The sequence below is a fragment of the Atractosteus spatula genome, chromosome 2 (genome assembly GCF_055471065.1).
Source record: "Atractosteus spatula isolate fAtrSpa1 chromosome 2, fAtrSpa1.hap1, whole genome shotgun sequence".
In the NCBI taxonomy this organism is placed as follows: domain Eukaryota; kingdom Metazoa; phylum Chordata; class Actinopteri; order Semionotiformes; family Lepisosteidae; genus Atractosteus; species Atractosteus spatula.
This window is the reverse complement of record NC_142707.1, coordinates 51,879,750-51,903,043: the sequence shown is the minus strand read 5'-3', so window position 1 is coordinate 51,903,043 and position 23,294 is coordinate 51,879,750. Positions and strand designations below refer to the sequence as shown.

Below are 23,294 nucleotides of genomic sequence, written 5' to 3'. Positions count from 1 at the left end.
TCATCTGTATGAGAAATAACCTATATTTAGAGTATTTTTGGCTGGATCATGAGAACCCAGGTTGTGATTCTCTTGATCAGGTATGCACTCCAGCCCTTGATGAAGTCAATGACCTCCTCCAGCAGGAGTAAAGTTGACGCATGATGATCCTCCTAGTGAGATGCAGAGCTGAGGAGAGATAGAATGCAGTGTACTGTGCATCCATATATTCAGTCCTTTACTATAAACGCATGGATTCCTCCGAATCAGAAGTGAACAGCTCTCATTGATCAAAGAAGGTAACATGTTGAAGTGTACAAAGCACATGAGTAGTTTATCACTGAGTTGACTACAATGCCTTAACCAAATAAATTCTGGGATAAAGATGCCAACGTCAGAGATCCTGTCACAATAGCCATGTTAGTAAGACATATTACATTTCAAGTTCTCCCCAGGTGGTCATAAAGGGTACTTGTCTGGACTTTGTAGGTGCCGACAGGAGACACTGAATACTCCCTTTGGGCTTTTGGATGAGGAAAAAAAACTCACTCAGTCATGGGAAAATATTTGCAACACTTCAATTTAGAAATACGTTGATTCCATACCGAGCAGAGAAATTATACTAGTAATGACTTTGAATAACTGCTTATATGATTTTGCATTACTGAATTGTTTCTGGAGGGAAAATACGGATTTATTAATCAATAAATCTACTTCACCACTGTCTAGTAAATACAAAGGAGGAAACTTGAGACAACTTTACCTTCAGAAAGAAGCAGCATCAAAGGTTATTTCTGGCTTTAAGAAATGAACGTCCAGCCCAGACACCCGAAGAGGTGGAGCAACCTGCCTAGGAACGTGGGCGGGGCGCAGAGTCTGATACTGTAGGTGTCTGAACTGCACAACTCGCAGGGTTAGCTAGTGTGGTGATCTGATACCCATGTACAAGCAAAAGAGCAGATTACTGCGACCTGGAGCCAGATAATAAACATGAACTGTTCATTTGGAATAACAAATGAAAAGCAACAACAAAAAAATCCCAAATCACGCAAGACGTCTGAATCCAGCATATACGCAGGGCAGAGGAATGTAAACGTGCAGGGAGAAGGCCTGGCCACAGAACTATAACAAATTTGAAGAGAGATAAACAGACTCAGAACAGCTCCCGTCTGTGTTCCCAGGAGACCTCTGTCAAGGGTTAAGGGGACAAGGGGCAGAAGCAGAGCCCCGCCTGTCCTCAGACCTGACTCTACACTGCACTGTGGACATCTGAATCAGAGGACCACTTGTAAGCCATGTTAGAGTCAAAAATCCCTTAAAAACAGATTATATACTCAAACCTTCTAAAACTGACCATCTTGAAAAAGTACAATTCCTCAAAGTATAGTGTAAACACTTTGCTTCCAAACACACATTCAACCTAATTGGGTTTAGCTCAAATACTATCATTCATTTATGTGTTTCAGAACATGTCGTCCTTCTGGGCTGACAGTGTGTTCCTTTGAATTAAGTGCCAGTGAATAACAATCACCCGTTAAGAATATGATGCATTTGGATTGTGCTTGGAGACCATGGCCTTGTGTTAAGTGTTTATGTAAACTACATGTCAGAGCAATACAAGTAATAAAAAAGATCCCCCTGGCTTACTAAAAACTCTAGTTTCTCTAAACAGAAAACTATCTTCACTGTATAAACATGCTATACAAAAAGTTATCTTAAAAGTGTAGCTGCAGCTCAGAAGCTATGGCTGTTTTCTGTCCAGGAAAATTAGTGTATTTTGTAGGACAAGGGAAAATGACCTAATCTCAGTTCATCCATCCTTTTTCTAACCACTTTATCCAGTACAGGGTAGTGGGAGCTGGAACCTATCCCAACAACCAACGGGCGCAATGCAGGATACACCCTGGACTGGACACCAGTCCATCAGAGGACACACACAGACACAAACACGCACCTACTCTCAGTCAATCTATATTTATTTTTTTCTGCTTCCAAACTTTTAGCTCTGTCTGGGCCAGTTCCTGGGATCAGCTCTACCGTTTTTTCTGGTCTTAGCCCAGCAGTCCCTCAGTGAGCTTTCTCTTTTCAGAGATACCACCATGAGAGGCACAGCCCTTTCTGTCAATACATGCCATCTACCACATCATCAGCGCCCAAATCTAACAGAATGACGTTCACAGACTTTTTTACTCCAGTGCAAAATTCACTCCACATTTTCAAATTTCACAAAAACTATGGCTTTTTTGTTTCCAAACTATAATTAACTGGGAAAAAATATTCCATCCTTAGTTTTCATGCCACTTTCAGAAAATGTGGAAGCATATTCTGCCTTGGAAAAATAAAGCTTTGACTCTCATCCAGTAAATGTTTTGAGAAGAAAGCTTCCAGAGGCTCACCATGTGACCTCAACGAGAAATGAATTGTGCACTTCAGTTCTGTAATCAGTAGGGGGCAGTCTTTCCTCTGCTAAGAGCTGAGGGCATGCCCTGCTGCAGCATTCAGGAGATCTGTGCTGACCTTCAGAATAGAACATTAACATGGAACACTTTCACACCAACTGGAAACTGCTGAACTCGCAGCACTCACAGAGGACAGGGGCCTAAACCCAGAGATAACTCAGATGAGCTCCCAAAGGAAGAAAAGGATGACCCATCTGAAATAAAACTTTACGTTTCTTACTTCAATAGATAGACTTCAGACAAATACGGGACTACCAAAACAATTACTGAATTTTTTTCCATTATTTCATTCCATTTGTGAAAACATTCTGATGCTTAGCAACCTTGATCATGCCCTTCCCTCACTCATCATGTTTAATCTTTTCAGGTAGAGAAAAATATTTCTTTTTCTCTTTCATGACATGAGTCCAAACATATGAGGTGTCCATCTAATACAAAACAATATTCTGGTTGTCATTCAATGAGTATGATGAATATTTTCAAATGACCTAATAAAAGAGGCTTTTGGCATAACCAAAGACACAAAAAGGAGTCAAGATTTTGGTTTGTAGATGTATCACCATTGGGACTAAATATAACTAATCAAGGAAAGTGTCCACAGAAAACAACTCCTACAAATTGATTTATGGCTACAATTGACAAGGGATTACGCAGCACTTACTGGTACTGCATGCCTTTATCACAGACGATCTTTTGAGGAACTAGTGAATTAAAAACAGAGCCTTCACCTTGAGCAGTCTGAAGCAGTGCTGGATCTTGCGCAGGTCAGGACCCAGATCCAGAGCAGCCTCAGGGTCAGAGTCTTGCAGGAAGAGCGCAACCTTCTCCTGCAGCCTGTGGAACAACAGAGACACCAGCACAGAGTCACCCAGGGCACTGGCTAAAAGAACCATCTGTCTGCAGGTAATGCATCTATTTATCTGTGCACTCACTAAATGCTGCCATTGAAGTATACTGTATACAGCGTGAAGTACAACACAGAGCGCAAAATGGAGCAGACAAAAACAAACATACAGAGCCTCATACAAAAGCCTGACACTTTTACCAGAGCATTAGGAAAACAGAATAATTCTGTGATGCTTGAAAACACTTGTTTTAATACAGCAGGAGTCTAGAGAATATTTAAGCACTTAATAGAATCCAAAGTTTATGGCACAGTTTTATATCTTTATTCTTAATCACTGGAATTATTACTCTAACAGTCAAATTTCTGAGGCCAAGTGAAGTCATGTTTTAATTTGGTTTACTCAGTTCAGTATTTTGTAAAAAAAAAACAACAAAATAATTTTGTTTAAAAGACATACAATAATTCTACTGTTTTTACTTTTAGGAAACATATGTATTGAGCTTAGCAAGCCTGCCAGTATTTATTCACTTTCAATTAATAACAGAGCACTGGATTCCCGAATTTAACTAACTTTTTATTTTCCCATTATTGCTTGGAAAAGAGTAAAATAAATATTCATTCTTATTTAACCTCCATAACACATCACTCGTTTTTTATTTGAAAAAGAGTACTAACCTTTTTTCTGTTTTAAACAACTTTCCGGTCTTAAACAATGCGAGCATTTCCCTCATGTAAGTGCGACAAAAAAGAGGCTAATGAATTTGGCAGTTGAAGAGAAGAGCCGCGCTAAAAGCCGGGGCAGACAGGTAAAGTGATCAGCAAGCTGGTTTGCCAAGCTCACCCCGGTCCAGTGTGTGGGAGGGCTGTGATGGGGAATCAAGAAGCAGAGCTGGCTCAGCTGAGCACTTCTTTCCTAAGTCAGGTCCTGATTGATGGCGTTCATGCAGATCCTCTACCAGGAGGAAGTGAAAAGGATGCTCTTGTCTTACTTGTGAGACAAGGAAACTAGAGAACTCTATGCCCAGGCACGCCGGGCAAAAGGCATACTTATTTTCTAAACTCATCTTTCACAACTTCAGTCACAACTCTGCTCTGCCGCCCTCTTTAACAAGGCAGTCTGTGTCACTGAGGGTGTAGTTTGTTCGCAGAACAGGGAAGAGCAATATTCCGATATCCGAAACACTACACACTGCCAGCAAGAGAGTGCGTAGTGTCATGCCAAGGTCCAAGTGAAGCAGCGACAAGGGGGATATAACTGACAGGAAGGAGTCGTACTGGCTGCAGAAGGCTATTAAATTATTGTACAAAGAATAATATCATCAGGTCATAAAAAATGAACGAAACAAAAATGTGTTGAGATATTAAATTGTTAGCACTCTCTAGAAGAAGATGAGAACTACAGCCGTGCTACACAGGTCTGCATTATAGACCACGGGAATCTCTCTTGAGGTTCTACATTCTCAAGACTGCAGCACATTGACATCAAACAAGGATCAATTCTATCATTGATTCTATTGTATAGTATAACATCAGTCATATTGCTGGAAACTATAAAGATAGGTTGGCTAGACTGGTCCAGGAACAAGAGCAGTCTTGCAGTAACCTGTTACAAAAGACCGGGGGCATCTCTATTCATGGATGCTTGCGCTGTTGGTCTGCAGATATGAAGGAAAGGAGTGTGTGTGTGCAGCAATTATTTGCCTGTCCAGACTTCTGGAAGTACTTCAGAATGGTCCTGATTAAGGGAATAAAGGCTTAGATTTTAGGAAGCGCTGCTTAAGAAGAAACAAAAGAATCTGCTTCACCTGACAGGAGAGGAAAGCAATTCTTCCCTCACAATGTTTTATGGTTCTATTAATTTCTCCTAATCAATTGGAGATTGCTTTCATTAAAAGAGCAATTCTCTTTATTCCGGAAAACCACAAAAGGTAAGACACAGGAAAATCAGCAAATCCGCATCTGAGCAAACATTTAGCTCCTCTTGCCAGGTCCCATCTGAGTAATCCCATTTTCATTTTGTCCAGTTTTGAAGCCAACATATGTGGAGCGCATAGATTTTAAAAAGACGGTGGAAGAAAAAGATCCGGGCAAATCCCATTAGAGAAGCACAAATTATGGAGGGATTTTATGACTTTAGTAGGATTTCAAAAAAGAAGCCATTTAAATTTGTGTGTGTTTTTTTCTGTTTGTTAGTAATTACTGTAAAATACCTATAAGAGACACTTGACAGAATGCTACTGTAACTGCATTAGCAATATTTATTATAATTTACCAAGGAGTGAAAATGATGTAATGTGGTTTGTGAACTTCTATCATTTCTTATTTCATATATATAGCATTATGACTGATAGTGCCTATTCTGTGTGTTTTTATTTAAAAGTATTGCCAGGAATAACCATTGGCTGTGGAGAAAAGAGACTGTCACTGTGTGGAAGCCTGATATAAGCTGTTTTCCAAGAAAAAAAACAGTTACATGTGAAAGTCATCCTCAGTCAGCTGGTCAGTCCTCTGCTCTCCGGTCACCATGGCCAGCTCCTCTCTCAGCGACTGGATCTCCTTCTTCAACCGCAAGATCATCTGCAAGCACAGCCCCAGTCAGCCTTCTTTCCCTTTTGTGCATCTTCTCCCTTCTTGTCATCTAGTCCTAATTCTCCCTTCCTTCCCATTCCCTAGTGTCCCCTTCCCTCTCTTTTTTTCTGGATCCCACTTGGCTGTCGGTTCTCTCTATTTCTGGAAAGCCTGTCAGGTTACCTCTGCCATCAGTAGATCAAGAATGAATGCCGGAAATGTATGACTGCATTTAAAAATCCATTTCTTGAAGCTTCACTTATACAAACCACAGGGGTAGAACCCTCTTTCCTCTGGCTGTGCTTCCAAAAGTCAGTCAATCTCAGTTAAATACTGCTTTCCCAGTCTGTATTCTAAGTTCTGACATCCATCCTTGGATTATGGTCTCTCCAAATGGCAGACCCTCTGCCATGCTGCAACCACTTTCAGTGGCTGTCAAGTCACATTTCTTGGTGGTCTACAAACAAAGGCCACCTACACAGCTTTCGTCTTGAAAGAGTTGGCAGAGGAAAGTCAGACTGAGAAGAATCTACTGGAAACCCCATGAAAAACTGTGGCTTTGCAAGATCTGTAAGGTGGTCTGTTATGGCGACATTTAAGAAGTATTCCTAAACAGCAATAATACAGTTCAATGGAGAAATAGACAGGTAGATAATTCCATTCCAGCCTCACACAAAGGTTCATTGGGCCAGAGCTGCTCCTGGTTTCTAGGTTTGAAGTGATCAAAGACCACAATCTGTCAGTCATTCTTTAAGCCCAACGTCTTACCCACTACACTACAATGAAGAAATGCTGGTACAAAAGCAATACAATGGCCCCATCAGAAGCCAACTGCCCACCACACCTAGAAGACAGCTCAGTTTCTATTGCCCAGATATGAAACAATAGAAGTGCTTTTCTCCAGTAACACAGCCTGTCCCTTGCCTCTGTTCATTAAATAGAACATCGGCTTTAACAAAGTGCTAAGATTACGTGGTTATGGCAATGCTATCCCTAAACATAAAGGGGGTTTTAAAGAACATCCGATGTTATTAAGAAAACTGGGAGGATCAAAAGGAAAAATACTGGCAAAGGCTGGTTTGGCATCACGCTGAAGAAAAAAATGTTTTTTGACAACTGAAACAAAAATGCATCTTGGGTTGACATGCATTTGGTTAAGTTCTGGCAGTGTAATAAGAGGCTGTCACTGTATCAGTGGCATTGCCTTACTTCAAATAAAAATTCCAAACTTCTCACCATTCTGAGACATCCTTCCACCCACCAACAGGACTCCGTATCTGAAATCCCTTCATCAGCAGTTGCTTTGAAAAGTATGTAATTATTTTATACAGCGATTAAGGTTTCTGTGGTGGGCTGGAGTTCCTGGAAGAGAGCTACAGTAGGTTGGGCTATCACCAATTTCAGGAAAAAAACAACAACCATGGCAGCAGACTCATCAAGACTCTCGTTCCAGCTCACACTTCCAAACACACGCTGTCGCTGCGGAGGTGGGAACCTCAGTCCTCAGCTGAAACAACAACGGCAGCTCTGGTCAGACCTCTTTCATTAGATTTACTTATACCGATGGGAAAGAATTTCTGTGCACATTAAAGGACTCTCACAGAAGCCAGAACACAAACGCTGATTCTCTGCGATGGACTGGTGCCCTGTCCACCTCATTCCCTATGCTTCTGGGATGAACTCCAGGGTTATCAGAAAACCTAAAAGGAGTGGGATTTCTGACTTTAAATGGATGGGTGGATAAGCTGACTGTATACATTTCGTTATTTTTGCCCACTTCAGAGAGCCAACAATACACATGCGTATACCTGGCACACAAATACTCAAGCTGCTGGAGCCAGGGTGAATATATAGCTACAGTGATAATTAAAATGTGACAGCTGTGTAAAGCAACCAAGCCTTTCAATGAAACATTCAAGGTCAAAAGCAACAGCTGGGGATTGAGCACAGTTCTGCCTTCAATCACTCAGCAGACTCCTAAGGATCTGATTTCTGGAGTTTTTTACACACATGTAGGCAGACACAGTGGCATAAAGCATCAAACTACAGTACGTCCACTTAGCACTTTCCCTTCGCCTGATTTTTTTACATAGGCTAAGCTTGGCTTCAAGCTTGTTTTCTTTAGTCTAAACAGACTTCAAGTGAAGCCTTTTGAGAAAAAAAGGTGTTGAGTCGAATGACCAGTCACCTGCTGTGACATAATGTGGAGCTACCCATCCATCACAGTGACTGATGGGTTTCAGTATATTCAAGCTTCAGACAGAGGTGCTGAAATTCAAGCACAGGAGACAGAACTCTGCAAACACTCTTGAACACACAAGACACTGAGATGCTAAACACCAGAGGTTAAACAGGGTTAGGCAGCAAGGGTGAGCTGAACACTGTATGGCTCCACTTTCCATGGGAATATTTTATGGCCCACTGTTCTAAAGGTGTATTTCTAGTGTACTGAAATAAACTAGGGTTTCACTTTAGGTGATAGGGCTATACAAAATACAAATCAAGTGACCAGATTAGCTAATGTGTTTCCAAGTAGTAAATCTATTAAACTGGGGTAGCTCTGAGTTGAAACACAGTTTTCAGAAAGTTAGCTAATTGATGCTTGACACTAAGCACTCAGAAAGGAAACAGAGCAATCAAATAAAAATCCCAGATGTTAGCAAAGGCACTGTTTATAGAGCCCTGAGCCCTGCTTTAGAGCTTTGGCAAAAGAAGAGACCCATTCTCAGTGACAAGGGATTCTGCTCCTTGCTCACATCATTTCTGGTGCGTCATGTGTCCCTACTGTGTCTCGATCTGCACTTTCACACATCTGATACTCCTCAAATGAAACCATACATGTGCTTTAAAATGGTATTGCTGAAATACACTCTAATTGTCAATAAGTGCTGAATGTTACAGAGCTCGTCAATTACTTGAATAGTCCATTTCCAGAGATCACAAACCAAAGCACTCCAGTCAACTCTGAGGTTGCCCACAGATTTCTAGTCTGTAACTACAGAGATGTAGAAACAAAGTATAAAGCTTAGATGTGTGGTTTCAAAGTCATGAAAATGAGAAGAGTCAAATCCTAGAGATATCTAAAGTTACAGGACTTCTCTGAAGGCATAGAGCTAATGTGCACCTCAGAAGACAATGGCATGCATTAAACACACAAGAAAGGTTAAAAATGAGAGGAGGCTAGAGTATCAAGCTGCTTTATTTCCTACTACTTACCAGAATGTAACACTCTGCACCAGTCTATAATAAATGTAATTGATAAAGTTGATTACTTTACTAACTGTACCAAAATGTAGATTGTTGCTATACATTAAGAGGATTGCTGGCCATAATACAGATCCCTGTGGAACCCCGCAAATTGCACCCAACCCAATCTCACCATCCACCGCTTATCTGAACTGTTTACCATCAGCTCCTCAATCCAAAATTATCTTATCACTTCTCGGTCCAAAACCAAGCATTAACCGAATGCCTACTGACTGCCATTTAGGAATTCATTTTTATAAGGAATTTTATCAAACACATTATAAATATTTACACATAATATTTCCTTTTCAATGTTTGTATTTATTGTTGTTACTATTTGTTCAAAGAAGTTTGTAAAGAAAAGGTTAGTTAAGTAACTTAGTTTTTTTTCCCCTAAAACAGCTCCAGGTCCAGCTTTTGATTCCAAAAACTCTTAAGGCTCTGAGTCATCTCATTAATGGGACCAATTTGTTCTCAAGCTCTTCAGGTAATGCGACTGAAGAGACACAAAGGTCCAGGACTGGCTCCTCAATCATATAGTCATAGAGATGATCCTCTAGTTTAGGCCTAATCCTTGTTTTCATAACTATAAGTGTAGTGTATGTACTGTAAGACTTATCAGTCTTTACTTTGTTCACTTCTGTGTCCCTTTTTTAATTTCCTGTAGAATCAGCAATCATACTGTATTTGCCACCCACACCTGTTTCAGTGTGATAATGAGGAAGCATGGACAGACTACCCCAAGGGGCCCCGCCCACCTTCAAGACACTCGTCTTTTAACACGTCGCTGGCAAGGCAGCCTTGCACCTGAGGCTCAGCACTGATCAGAGGAGAGGTGCATCCCTCATGGACAGCCCTGTGGGCCTGCAAGCACAGAGGAGATCGCTGTGATACAGACAGAGCTATGGTTAGATACATCTACCCTGCCCTGCATGGTGCCCAGCTGTCTGGGGGCACCCAGTCACAGCTGACTCCTGACCCACGATTGCAGAGTTAAATTATCTGAAAGTTTCCCTTTATCATCCATGACACAGTTTACTTCATCCTGGACCCCATGCAATTTGCTATATGAAAAAAATAACCTGATTTGTCAATCTGGCCAAAAACTATGATTTGCTCAAAGACAATATACTACTTTGAATATTTGAATATATATATAACAAAACAGTCATCGGAATCAGATTCAATGTTGTCAATAAGCCAACATGCTTTTCTGTGATGAATCAAAGCAAAATCCCAAGCCTGAGTTGGAGTTCCCAACTCTGTGTCATTCCAAGATCAGACTCTGACTCTGATTATTGCCATTAGATATTGCAAAAGCCCATTTATCAGATTGCAAGCTTTACCCTGACCTAGTCTAGGTGCAAGGTGCTCAAAACAGCAAAAGACAAACTTAAAGAACCAGTTTCAAAGCATTTTGCACCAGCATAAAATTTGCATAGATTTGCTCTAAAAAAGCCCAGAGAAAGAGAGCTCATTTTAAACCTTTGAGTGAAGAACATACTAGTTTTATTGTCATTTTCATCATCTAGTTTCTTCTCACAGTCCTTGGAATGAGTTCACTTATGCAGACATAAGGGAACATGCAAACTCCAATTAGAAGCATGTGACAGACCATAGTCGAACCCGGGACCCAAGAGCAATGGGGCAGCAGCGCTAACCTCTCTACCACCATGCTGGGCTCTTTACTTTCTTGTACTTTTTAATATAATGTTCTTTGAATGTATAAAACTGTAGTTATTATTATTCATTGTCAAACAACATCAGTTTCTAACTGATGCAGTGGTCACACTACAGTTAAACGTACAGTAGGATGATGCAACGTTAGCATGTCACCACTCAAACAAAACCACTGAAGAAAGCTAAAAACAGCAAAACACATCCTATTCACAGCCCTGAATCAGCTGGATCTGCATAACCAGTGGAAAGAGACTCTCACATCCAGAAGCCATGGCAGAAATCAATTAAGCTGGTGACCGCCTTGAATGTGGTAATTAGATGGCAATGGGTCCTTTAGCCTGCCACATGCCATATGACAGATGACATCAGTGTCCTCACACAGCATGTCTTCAAAGGGCCTGGATCCTGGGACAGAGGCCTTGGCCACAGCCTTCCCTCCCTGGCGTTCCCCTCCCTGTCTTTCAAAGCCCAGAAACGACAAGGTCACACTTAAAAGCACAGATGTATCCAGTACAGCCCCAGTATATAGATTTTGGAAAATTAAAGTCTGTCAGTCAAAGAAAAGATAGATTGTATTCAATGACTCCCACACTTAAATCGTTGTTCTGTTTTTCAGTGATTTCCTCAAGCACTGCAGCTCAATACAATAAATTAAAAAAAAAACATTTTACTGGCTAAAGAAATAAAAAAGAGAAACTCAGTAATATTTGGACAACTGTACAGAAATATGTCCAGTCCTAGTTAGCCACCTCCTAATTTGCATAACTGTCAAATCGGAAGGAGTATGGAGGAAAAAAAAACTTTCATTTCTCTCTGTATCCTCTTTCTTAAGAAGAGAGCCCCTCTGCTAGAATGGCTGTCTCAGGGACTTCTACAAAAATTGTCCATTAAATCTCTGCTAACATGGCTACAGCACACAAATGCACCATTACGCCGAGCTGCCTTGTAAAGTTCTTTGGCAAGATGAGCCCACAGGAATTTTAACACCCAGTTTCAAGACCATTTCTCTGTCTGACTCTAATGGCAGAATGTTTGGCTTGCAGGTATGCGCTAATAAGGCTGTCTGGTCAGCATGGTGCAATTCTGGAGGCCCACAGGGCTCAGGACCTTCTGAAGGAAGTACTTTTCGGGAGCTGATTTTTCCATGGAATTTCACTCTCATCCTCTGTACAAAGAAGGATGTTGGTTAATTTGGATGCTGACTTCTATAGCACAGCTTCAGAAGAGCCCTGTAAGCACACCCAGGTAATAACCATGACACAAACCACAAACAAGCATGTATTCCATGGAGGCCGTGTACTCTGCAAAACAGAAACAGGATTTCAGCACTGGGCTGGGCTGGCAGAGAGGACCTCAGCTCCCACAGCACTCAAATCAAGTTGGCAAACCTGTCCTTTAATGCACAATTACATCTGCAGAATCAGTTGCTTTTGCAAAAAAAACATTTTGTCTAATTTGGTTCAAATCAATCAAACGATTAATCAACTCTTTGCTTTGATATTATAGTTCAGTTTTTGGGTGTCTCATTCTTATCCTGAAGTACTTCTGGTTTTTAGGACATCCTTTAATGAACTGTATTAATTACAAGAAAGGTTACAACCCAAAGGAGGCCATTTGACCCATCTCAAAGCAAGCAGCTAATTGATTCAATAATCTCATCTAGCCATTTCTTTAAATAAGCCAGGGCATCTACTTCACCACTTCATCTTCTTCACTCCTGGGGAGCTTGTACCAGATCCCAATAATCCATTGAATAAGGAGGTGGCTCCTGTTCTTAAAACCAGCTTACTATTGGCAGAATTGAACCAATTAAGATGCTCACACTTTTAAGAGATCTAGAAAACCTTCCGAGACTTTGGCCATCGGTCCTTTGCAGTAAACTACCCAAAGTATGGTCTGAGAATAATACAAGGTCATCTTAGCAGCCATATCACCCTGCAACTCACAACTAGCAAACCACTGAAGCTCAGCATGTGTGAGCCTGGTCAGTACCTGGATGGGAGACCTCCTGGGAAAAACTAAGGTTGCTGCTGGAAGAGGTGTTAGTGGGGCCAGCAGGGGGCGCTCACCCTGCGGTCCATGTGGGTCCTAATGCCCCAGTATAGTGACGGGGACACTATACTGTAAAAAGGCACCGTCCTTCGGATGAGACGTAAAACCTGACTCTCTGTGGTCATTAAAAATCCCAGGGTGTTTCTCGAAAAGAGTAGGGGTGTAAACGCGGTGTCCTGGCCAAATTTCCCATTGGCCCTTACCAATCATGGCCTCCTAATAATCCCCATCTATGAATTGGCTACATTACTCTGCTCTCCTCCCTACTGATAGCTGGTGTGTGGTGAGCGTTCTAGTGCACTATGGCTGCCGTTGCATCATCCAGGTGGGGCTGCACATTGGTGGTGGAGGGGAGTCCCCATTACCTGTAAAGCGCTTTGAGTGGAGTGTCCAGAAAAGCGCTATATAAGTGTAAGCAATTATTATAATTATTATTATTATCTAGTGTTTCACAATCCAATGTTCTGAATGTTTTCAGGTGAAAATGTTCAGGTGAACATTCAGGTGTGAATGTTTTATAGCATTATAGTAGGTGGAACTGAGACATGAAATTTCACAAGGCACTTAATAGTAGGAGAAAAAGTAGAATTATTTCTCAATGTCTGAGATGATGAAAAGTGACGTCGATAAAGCAATTCTGGCATGATTCCAAATGGTCCAAACCTTTTTACCAATTGGTTTATAAATTCTCATGTTTTTTAGAAAACTATTTTTCTTTAATATTGTGTTCAATATTAAAAAAAAACAAGTGTCTGTAAGCAATGGGCAATACTTAGCAGCAGCATCCTGTAGCAGTTTGTGTTCATTAGTTTCCTGCCAGACACCAATTCAATTAACAAGCAACCGCAGACTGTCTTAAAAACATTTATGATGGGTTCAAATTGGGCACTGCAAATTAATTTAATCTACAATGCCTGAGACCATGAATGATTGAGAAAGATAACCCAGGCTCTCAGTTAACCAGTCTTGCCACACAGTATATTGTATTCATACACACATACAGGAGTTTATCCTGGTAAAAAGCAGGGAATGGCTACTCAAGGGAAATATAAGAGCAAATCAGGACAGCCTTGTCACTCAGTCTATCTCACAGCAATCTCACCTGTGCTTGGAATAGCCACGAGAGAGATTTTCAGTCTTTTGTTTTTCCAGTCCATCAGCTATATGCTACAGCCATGTTCTGGTTCTCTTTTAAGTGCCAATGTAAAGCAAACACACTAATCTGGCCTGTGACTCTGAATGCAGTTCAATCAAACTTTCTGAGCAATTAAGCAGCATGAAACGGATATTAATCTATAGATTTAACTGATAACATACCCTTTATCCCATCCACAGTACTGAATATCTTAGCAGCTCACAGAAAACTTTCTACCAGAACGGTACAGAAGATTACTGTGAAAAGGACTTGCTTAGCATAGCTGTTGTCTGAATGTATACTGTAGCACATGTCCATGCCAGCAGGAATCCTTGCACATGCAAGCCTTGTTTCTGCCATCAACACCAATGTGACAACAACGTTGTTCCTTTTTTATCCAGCTATGAATCTTCAATGGAATCTTTAGGATGGAAAGGGTTACTGTACTTACGACATAAGAAGAAAAAACAGAAAAAAGAGGGGAAAAAAAATTAAGTTTTTCATCACACTTGAGCCTGACTGAGAATGAATGAGTCATATCTGACCAGGCCACAGGCTAACGACTCTCCTCATAACTCCACATGTGCACTGCGGCAGAGCTGGAGCAGTGGGCTGGGGTGAGGAGCCCGAGTCCAGGGCAATGGCCAAGAGGCTGGAACAGCTCACAGGCTCCAGCCCTGGCTGGGAAACAAACAGCTCGCAGCTCAGGAGACCCAGCCTGATAGAGAGCTTACTTTGATCGCACTGCTGCATGCTTTGGATTTGACTCCATCATTGGGGTGTTCCTTTTGTACTGTGCGGTATGTGGGCTGCATGAATGCCTCTAAACCGGCTTGCCCTGCTTTCACAAAGATAGACCGCACATATATAAAATATATATTGACCCTTTAGGCATGGTAGGCATAATAATGCAACAAATTAGAAGCTCAATCATTTACAGTTATTGCGTTTTTAATGCCTCTCAGTATGCAATGGATCAGTGGAAGATGAACCTTGGGATCAGTATCAGAATACATAGTCAATTAAGTAATGAAGCGAACACTGCACAACACACATCCTTAAAGCACAGTATGGAGTTCATAACCTGATCAGCTATGAAGTCAACAACGAGTCCAGCATCGTCCAAATTTTGTAATAACCGTGTTTTTTTTCCTTCAGGGTGGTCGTTGTACTGCTGTGCTTGCTCCTGTCATTTCCAGGCAGTTGTATTTTAGCACAATGGCAAGGCCTGTAAGTTGTCCTTTGAGGGATCCTTTAACTAACAAGGATAAATGTCACTTCATAAAAACAACCTCTTACAATTGTTCCATCAGAACACTTCTTGTTATGGAACACAATGAGTGCTGGGAGATGATGCCACCTGCTACAGCATTTAACCAGCAACGGCCTGGAAAGAAACACAGAATATCCTTTGACTTTTGTTTTCCCCACAGCAGTGAAGCCTACAACGGAAAGATGTAATAAATACGATGTGCAATTAAAAACATTTGCTATATTTTGTGAGACTTTGTGTTTGACTCCTCCACAGAATCCCCTCTTTTCATTGTCATCTTGTAGCTTACCAGTGCTGGGTCCAGCTCTTCATTGAGCAGGGCCTCGTTCTTGATGAGCGCCACTCTCTGTGCGAATCGACACGTGGAGATGGACTCCTGAAACAGAGAGACGATGCCACGCTCCAACAGCAGTTCAGGGATTGCAAGGCTGGCCCGATGGGGAAAAAGACTTCCTAAATCATTTTGGATGGATTAATCAAGGAGTCTTGTGGACAGTCTGGTGCAAGATTATCATCATCCATTCAGTCACATAATATTTAGAAGGAGACACACTAAAAGTGCTTATGTAACGTCTAGAAGAGACATCTTGTCTGAATGAGATCAAGCAGTGTTTCCCAAACCTGGTCTTGCAGGACCCCTGTGTCTTCCTTTCTACTTTTCTAGTTTTTTTATTGTTATCCCAACTGAACTTTGTTTTTTTTTTACTCATCAAGCCATTAAACCAAACTGTGTACTTGTACCATTTTGGTTCTTAAATAGTAGAAGGAGGTCAGAAGTTAGCATGAAACCTGTACCAGGTGCTGGGTGTCAGCCCCCCTCTCCCTCTTGTTTCAATGACGTGGTTGAATGTCACCAATAAGCTCAAGCAACACTAGGAAAGCTTATCATTACACTGTTTGTGTCATTTCCATCTAATAAGTTAAAAGAGTGGTTCATAAAGCTATCAAGAACAACGATAAAGCAAGTTAAAATAGAGAACTTCTTACAACTTTATTTCCTGAAAATTATATACATAAAGAAGATTTGTGAGACTGTCCTGTTTACCAATCTACGGGTTTAATTAGGCATGCATTTTTATTATTAAGTTATTATTAAGGTAATTATAAGCTTAATTGATTAAGAAATACTCCAGGGCAACAACTGGGAAACAGTGCTATAAAAGGAATCAAGCATTTAAACTAAGATAGTAACAAGCAAGGAGAAATTCAAAATTTACCACAACACACATCATTGTACTGTACATTGATGTTCTCTTTTCCCCATCTATTGCAAAAATTAGTAAAGACGCCTTTCTAAGCTTGTCACAGAGATTAAAGAGACTTTAACCAGTATTATTTTTAGACAAATCACACTCATCCTGTAAATGTCTACATGAATAACCCAAAGGGTCTAGCAAAACTAAAAAAAGCAGGACAGGCTTGGATTAAAGCTCAGACCATTCTCTAATATCCCTCCAGAAAAATAGCTCTTCTTTTCTTCTACGATATCTTAGAACCCTTCAGTTTTCCAAATAGAAATCACAGAGGTGAAGTTATAAACTGCTGCACTCAAAAGGAACTACTTTTTTGATAAATGTAAAACAAAATGTGGTGAAATAATGCAGGCTTGGGGCACAAAGATAAAAGAGCACACTGCCCCAGCACAGTCCCTCAGAGAACAGACGCCGGAGAGGCAGGACTCACGTCAATGTTCCGCTTGTCCACAGACAGCGTCGCGATCATCGTAGTCATGCAATTTCCACCCAGGCTGTCCCGCAGCACTGAGGTCATCATGGAGTTGCGGTAGGGGATGTGTGAGCGATTCTTCTCTGAAAGAGCAATGATCACCTGTGGAGAAATATGGCATAGAGCTCCTGTTAAATTTTAGGTAGAAAATAACAGATTTGCACTACATGAGACTTTCTTAGAGAAGGGTGGAATTAACTATTCAGTTCCAAAAAATGCAAAAAACAGAAGTTAAAAACAGACTTTCATAACTTCTAAGATGTACCTTAGCATTACACAAAAGCAATAGATCACCAATATTGCTGGGAGAACTGTGTAGTACAGTATGAGAGGTAAAATAGCCAGCTCCACTTCCTAGGTTACATCTGTACTCAGTAGTAAAGATAGAAGTAAAAGCCACAGTAGCTATTTTCTAGGGAGGACAGATTCACAAAAATGTTCCTAAATTCATAAACTGTTCCAACAAATGCATATCTTTATGGTGAACTGATGAAAACAGGCATCAGACATCAGAGAACACAGCACATGCTCTTTGTAGTTCAGGTGGGTAGCTGCATCAGCATGCGTAGGCTGCAAAGGAGCAAGTAATAGGTTTATTCCATGCTGAAAAAAAGAAGAAAGAGAACACAACGTTTCAGCCGTGGAGCCTTCTTCAGGTGTCACACCTGAAGAAGGCTCCACGGCCGAAACGTTGTGTTCTCTTTCTTCTTTTTTTCAGCATGGAATAAACCTATTACTTGTTCACATGCTCTTTGTGTCGAAGAAAGTCATCCGATAAGGAGGATCTCCAGAGGCTGTGAAAAGCACTTATGAAGACCGGCAGCTGGAGGAGGGTCTGGTCGGCCGATCCAGTACCTGCTCCAGGTAGTGTAGAGACAGGTTGATGTACTTGGCTTCAGTGAGGAGCTGACCCCCCACTCCAGTCTTGGACACCCTCTCCGAGCCAGCCAGGTCCACCAGGTGCAGCTTGGAGCGGCAGACCGTGGCAGAGCCGGGCTCCCGGCTGGACAAGTGAACGGTGAAGATGCAGTGAGAGCGGGTGGACGCTTGGTTCATCGGGGTCTAATGGAGGCAGAGATGCACAGGCCGGTCAAGCAGAAGAATAGCATTAACACAGTCACTATTACAGTACATTACACACTCACAATTCACTCCCTTATCAGAATAGCCTAAAGCTTTCAATACAAATGTCCTAATTCCCTGTACAAACCTATACTGTAGGTCATCATCTTCAGGCTGTTTTCATACGGGATTGCCCACAGATATTCTTGTAGGCACCAAAAAAAATGTTCTCTTTGATCCCTCTCTGTACGTTCATGGCTACAAAGCCTTCTTAAAAAACAGTTACATTCTTTTTTATTTGCAAACCACCTGAGTTAGAATGTACATTTTTTGAGGGGGGAAAAGTAAAATGTTTCAAATTAAAACAGTAAAGCTGAAATGCATATGAACTGTATCCATCTTGGTGGCTGACTGCTTTAGAGATACAGTATAACTTAACAATATGGAACAAAGACGTCAGCTCAGGATGCTACATTACAGAAATCAGAGCTGGTTTAGAGGACTGAGGTGTGAGGAGAAATGATGATGGATACGAAGGATGATGATTCAGATTATGACGGCACTTCTCAGCCACAAAGCCATGGATGATGTAAGGTAAAACATGACAGAGGTTAGGAAGAGGCCATTGAGACCATTTAGTCAACTAAGAAGTTAGTAGTTAATTGAATCAATGATCCAGCTGTTTCTTGAAAGAAATGAGGTTATCGGCTTCAACAGCATGGCTGGGTAGCATGTTCTGCAAACCCACAGCCCTTTGCATAAAGAAGTGCCTCCTTTTTTTTGGGTTTGAAATGCATTTTCCACATGAAAACACTACAGCATCAGCAATACAATATGCTATCCTCTGTTGTGTACAAAAAAGGCGAATGCTGCCATCAAAGACGTATGTTGTTTACAAATAAAACCAGCCCCACAAACAAACCAGTGACCACACAAGACGAGGGAATCGCTCCATGGGCTGTGCAGGATCAGTGCGATATGAGCTCTGGCCAAGGCCGTCCATGGTAACAATGGCAGTGCTGTGCTCAGGGGTTAGGGGACCACAGCTGTACAGCACACGGGGGAAGGAAAAAAAGGACGCACACGTGGGTGGCAAGAAGTAGCAAACAAGGGAAACAGATCAAAGGCGTGAGACGCATGGCTAACTTCCTGTCCAGCAATAAACTCCCCCTGGAAAGCGCCTTAAAGCCTCCATCCTTTATGTCATATTCCCCATTTGGACTAGATGTGTCATCTTTCAAGTCCAACATATGGTTATAATTGATTTAAAAAAAAAAGTATTTTTTCTACTCCAATTGTCCAAACATTTAGCGAAATACCGTTCTGGGAGAAATCTGGCATTCTGATGCTCAATTACAACAAGCTAATTATACACCCGCTCCTTGGAAAAGCAGCAGGGATTATTGATGGATAACTATCCCCAGAAAGGAATAGCACAGCATCAGTATGTGCTGACCTCTCCTAGAAAACAATTTGGCCACCCAAAACTGGCTGCAGCACCAGGCCCAGAAAGGAAAGCACACTTCTCAAATCACGCCCCAGCTTAAAGGAAGGTTTTCAAGCCTCCAGGATGTCCAAGAGAAGCTGTGGTGTGTCCCAGTAACACAGAGCAGGCCTCATTTAGATCTACATTTAAAGCATAGGTGTAAGAGAATTCGTCTTGGTTAATTCCTTACAGACCTGAATGCTGATACAAAATAACTTTAATCTACATCTGGCAAGTTAGTGTGGTGTTAGACATAAAGAGCTTTTGCCTTAGTAAAAGGTCTGTCATAGACGGGCGGGACTATTGCTTAGATTATGACACAGAAGTGCTATAAAATAACAGACAATTCCATTGTGTTTGGTAGTGCCTATGTCAATAATATTTTTAGTTATATAGATCATTTAATTCAAAACAATTCCTCACATATAGGAGGAGGTTTGTTTTCTTCACCACTGCAGGTCAGCAGCACCACTATGCAGCAGAGCAGGTGGAGAAGTGATGAATTGCTTCACCAAATGAATTAAGGGGGATTTTAAGGTAGACAAGATGGTCTCAGAGTTTAACAGTGAGGGACAGAAAGAAGAGCGCCACCTACTGTTCCATCAGCCAGGATCATTCCAGTTTTCCAGGGAGGTCTGCCATCCCTCATCAGTTACAGTTGCCTCAATTACCTTGACATTATCTTTATATTATTCAGACCTGGGCAGTATCGTTTGTTGGCTTATACTCTTTTTTTTCTTGAAAGCAATTAAATTAAATTTGCACTTTGAGTGAAATTACATTTCTAGATAATTAAAATGTTGCTCCTCCAAGTCAAGGAAGAATCCTTGACACCAAATTCCTACTCATCCTAATTCCCATCAGGATTGTGTTTTTGTAAATCACCATTATCAACATTTTACTAAATCAATGTGTTTTGAAAACTCTTCAGGAGAGAAATATAAATAAAATAACATACCAGTGAAATGCAAGGCATTCCAGCAACATGATGAACTGATACCAAATCTAGAACCATTTTATAAAGTTCAATAGCTCACAAAGACTACACAGTCTGACAAAACATTTTATTTTTCTGAACAGCCTGTCAGAAGCCAGGGGACACAGAAGATCCTTTGGGTCGTGATGCTCACTGACTGCCACATGCAAACAAGTGCGGTGTTTTGAAAAGTTAAACTGAGCCATGAGCTGAACTCACCAGCCTTGGTGGTTCAATTCTGTTAACAAGCCTGAGCACAGTTGTGTCACGGAGAAGCCCTTTTCACTGAGGGTAGCAGCTCTACTCCTCTCTGCCTTCTGCCAACATGCCTCGTGCTCTTACCTCGGCAATCATTCGATTGGTGTCACCCAGGAAAAGCAAATTGAGAGCCTCCTCTTCACTGGCTGACTGCTGGATTGACAGGTTCTTCAGGTGAATGTTCTGCTCTGGGTCCTCCATGATGGTCACTTTCCTGCACCAACCAACCACAGACAGACACTTCATCTCAAAACACAAAACAGACAAAGCACGCCGACTACAAAGAGATAACTGCCTCTGGTAACAGCTGGGGTCTGTGTCTGCTGCTCATCATGCACTGATCACCTACTAAGGCACATTTCAACATTTTGAAAACGACACATTTCTTAACTAATGAGATGAGCAGAGAGTGTGAATTTCTGTGTGCTGTAGGCGTTGAAAGGATGCAGCTGAAGGTGGGTCTTTTGAAAAACTAACGCTGTAGCACAGAAACAGGTGAATGAAAGGCTAAAGAAACAAGCAAATCAAAAGTCACTAACAGGCTTAGGTGGAAAGAAAACAGAAACCAAGGTACCCCAGGGCCACCGGTGGGTACCGCTGGTCTAGATCACGCCTTTCAACAGAAGAACAGAAAGGGTTATTTTTGACAGGGTTTCTACACTCCTTCCCAAACAACTTAGTTCTCAAGTTTTCCCACAGTGGTTTGGGGCAACATGATATCCACAGAGAATTAGACGCATATTACAGTTATTTAACTATAATTCATGGGGAAGCTGTCCAGTTATCCTTATTTGTGCTGTAAAGGACAAGGCCAGCATAGCTCGTTCAACAGATGACTCTCCCAGAGACAATGAAGTCACCCTTTGTGAATCACAGCAACACAAAGGTCATTAACCATTTCAGTGGTATCACAGTGCACACTGCTCCTCCATCCTTACCGGGTGTGTCGCAGTGCCACAGCCGTCATTTTCACTTGCTCTCGCCAGAAAGGGCTCAGCGAAGGTGAAATTAAGGGCTTTACACTGCCAGGAATCTCATCCATGCTGCGGCACTAACTCCCACACACACAGACCAGCCAGGGATTTGTGCTTGTTTACTTATGGGATAATAATAATGTTTTATTGCCATTTCAAATAAGCCTGTCATTACACACACACACAGTTACTGAATCATACTGTCACTAAGAGAAATATAAAAATATATTGAAAGAAAAAACAAAATCCATAAATATGGCAATCCCATGAAAGGTAGATCATGATCAGTTACATGTCCATAGACAATCTCAGGATGTCTGCACTCAGACCTGAAGGTGCCGAGACAGGACCCCACCATCTAAAAGCTATTCTGCTGATCTGCTGATCAACCACTGATACAACTTACAGCTATACATTAGGTCCTCAGTGAAATATACAGTATGGATCACGAAGCACAAACTTTCATATCTGCAAGCCAGAGGGCCTTCAAGCCCATTCCTTTTGTATTTTATGTACTGTATTTTTTTAATCTGTCTAAATCTAAGTTTTTAATTTAAATATGCAAAACAAATGTTAGCCACAATTTAAAACAGCCAATATCAGTCTCTAATGAAAATAATTTGTACCCTATTATACAGTAGCTGAGTGCATGCAGCTGAGATATGAGTATGTTATCTTCTCCACACTAACCCAGCACAAACGGCTAAAACGAAATTCTGATTAGGTGAAAAAACAATTTGCAAAATTGCACCATTCACCTAACCAGTATTTAGTTTTTTACCTTTCATGTGGGAACGAAGACAGATACTACTATGATCTTTTTTTTTGCATTTTCAGATTGGTTTAGTTAGCCAAAAATAAATTACACTAATCCATAAAAGAACACGGCGACACAGACTAATCGATTCAATCAAACATTTCAAACATAGATGAACAAAATCAAAGAAAATGTAGATAAAAAGTCATCAAGTACTACCTGAGGAAGGTTTCAGGGATGGAAGGAGAGGAACATGGGAGAAAATGGAATTGCTTTTTTTGTGCTGTACTGTCCCCCCCACACACACCATACAAAATGATCTGATCACAAAAAGAATTATTAGATGCTTCCAATATGAGATATGACACACTATCAAAATAAAAATACTAACTTGGAAATACTGGACATGACCTCCCTGAGTAGTGACATTATCCTGGCAGTACTGACATGTGGACCTAATCAGCCTCTGGAAAGACTGCTGTGGGATGTTCTGATGCTCCTGTGCAGCATCTCCCAGCTGAGAAATTAATCAGCCCCAGTTGTCTCCAGCTAAGTTTGTTCTTTAGAAATTCTCTAAGATTTCTAAATTTCTCAGGAAAGGAGAAAAGGCTGGCCATAGACAGATCTGTGTGGTCGGGTACTGTCCTCCTGGAAAGTCAGCACTAAAATAGCTTAGAGGAACCAAGGACTTGGCCAATGAATCGCTGGGCAGGAAGGTTGCCCTCAATCTGCACCAAAGGTGTTCTTGTGTGGTGTTATTATCACAATACCACCACCTCACTGATGGGCTTGAACAATGCAACAACAAGCAGGGTTG

The 23,294-nt window shown here is 41.3% G+C and overlaps 1 protein-coding gene across 1 annotated transcript in view; it reads right to left on the bottom strand.

Annotated features, from left to right (window-relative positions):
- The window catches only part of kif6 (kinesin family member 6), a 124,789-nt gene that overhangs the window by 78,418 nt on the left and 23,077 nt on the right, over positions 1-23,294 (bottom strand). Inside the window, exons 6-11 of the mRNA XM_088905286.1 lie at positions 20,831-20,960; positions 17,820-18,026; positions 16,923-17,066; positions 15,529-15,615; positions 5,759-5,862; positions 3,167-3,272 (exon numbers count right to left, since the gene is read on the bottom strand). Of these exons, the coding sequence (XP_088761412.1) occupies positions 3,167-3,272; positions 5,759-5,862; positions 15,529-15,615; positions 16,923-17,066; positions 17,820-18,026; positions 20,831-20,960 (778 nt within the window). The remainder of the gene's footprint in view (positions 1-3,166; positions 3,273-5,758; positions 5,863-15,528; positions 15,616-16,922; positions 17,067-17,819; positions 18,027-20,830; positions 20,961-23,294) is intronic.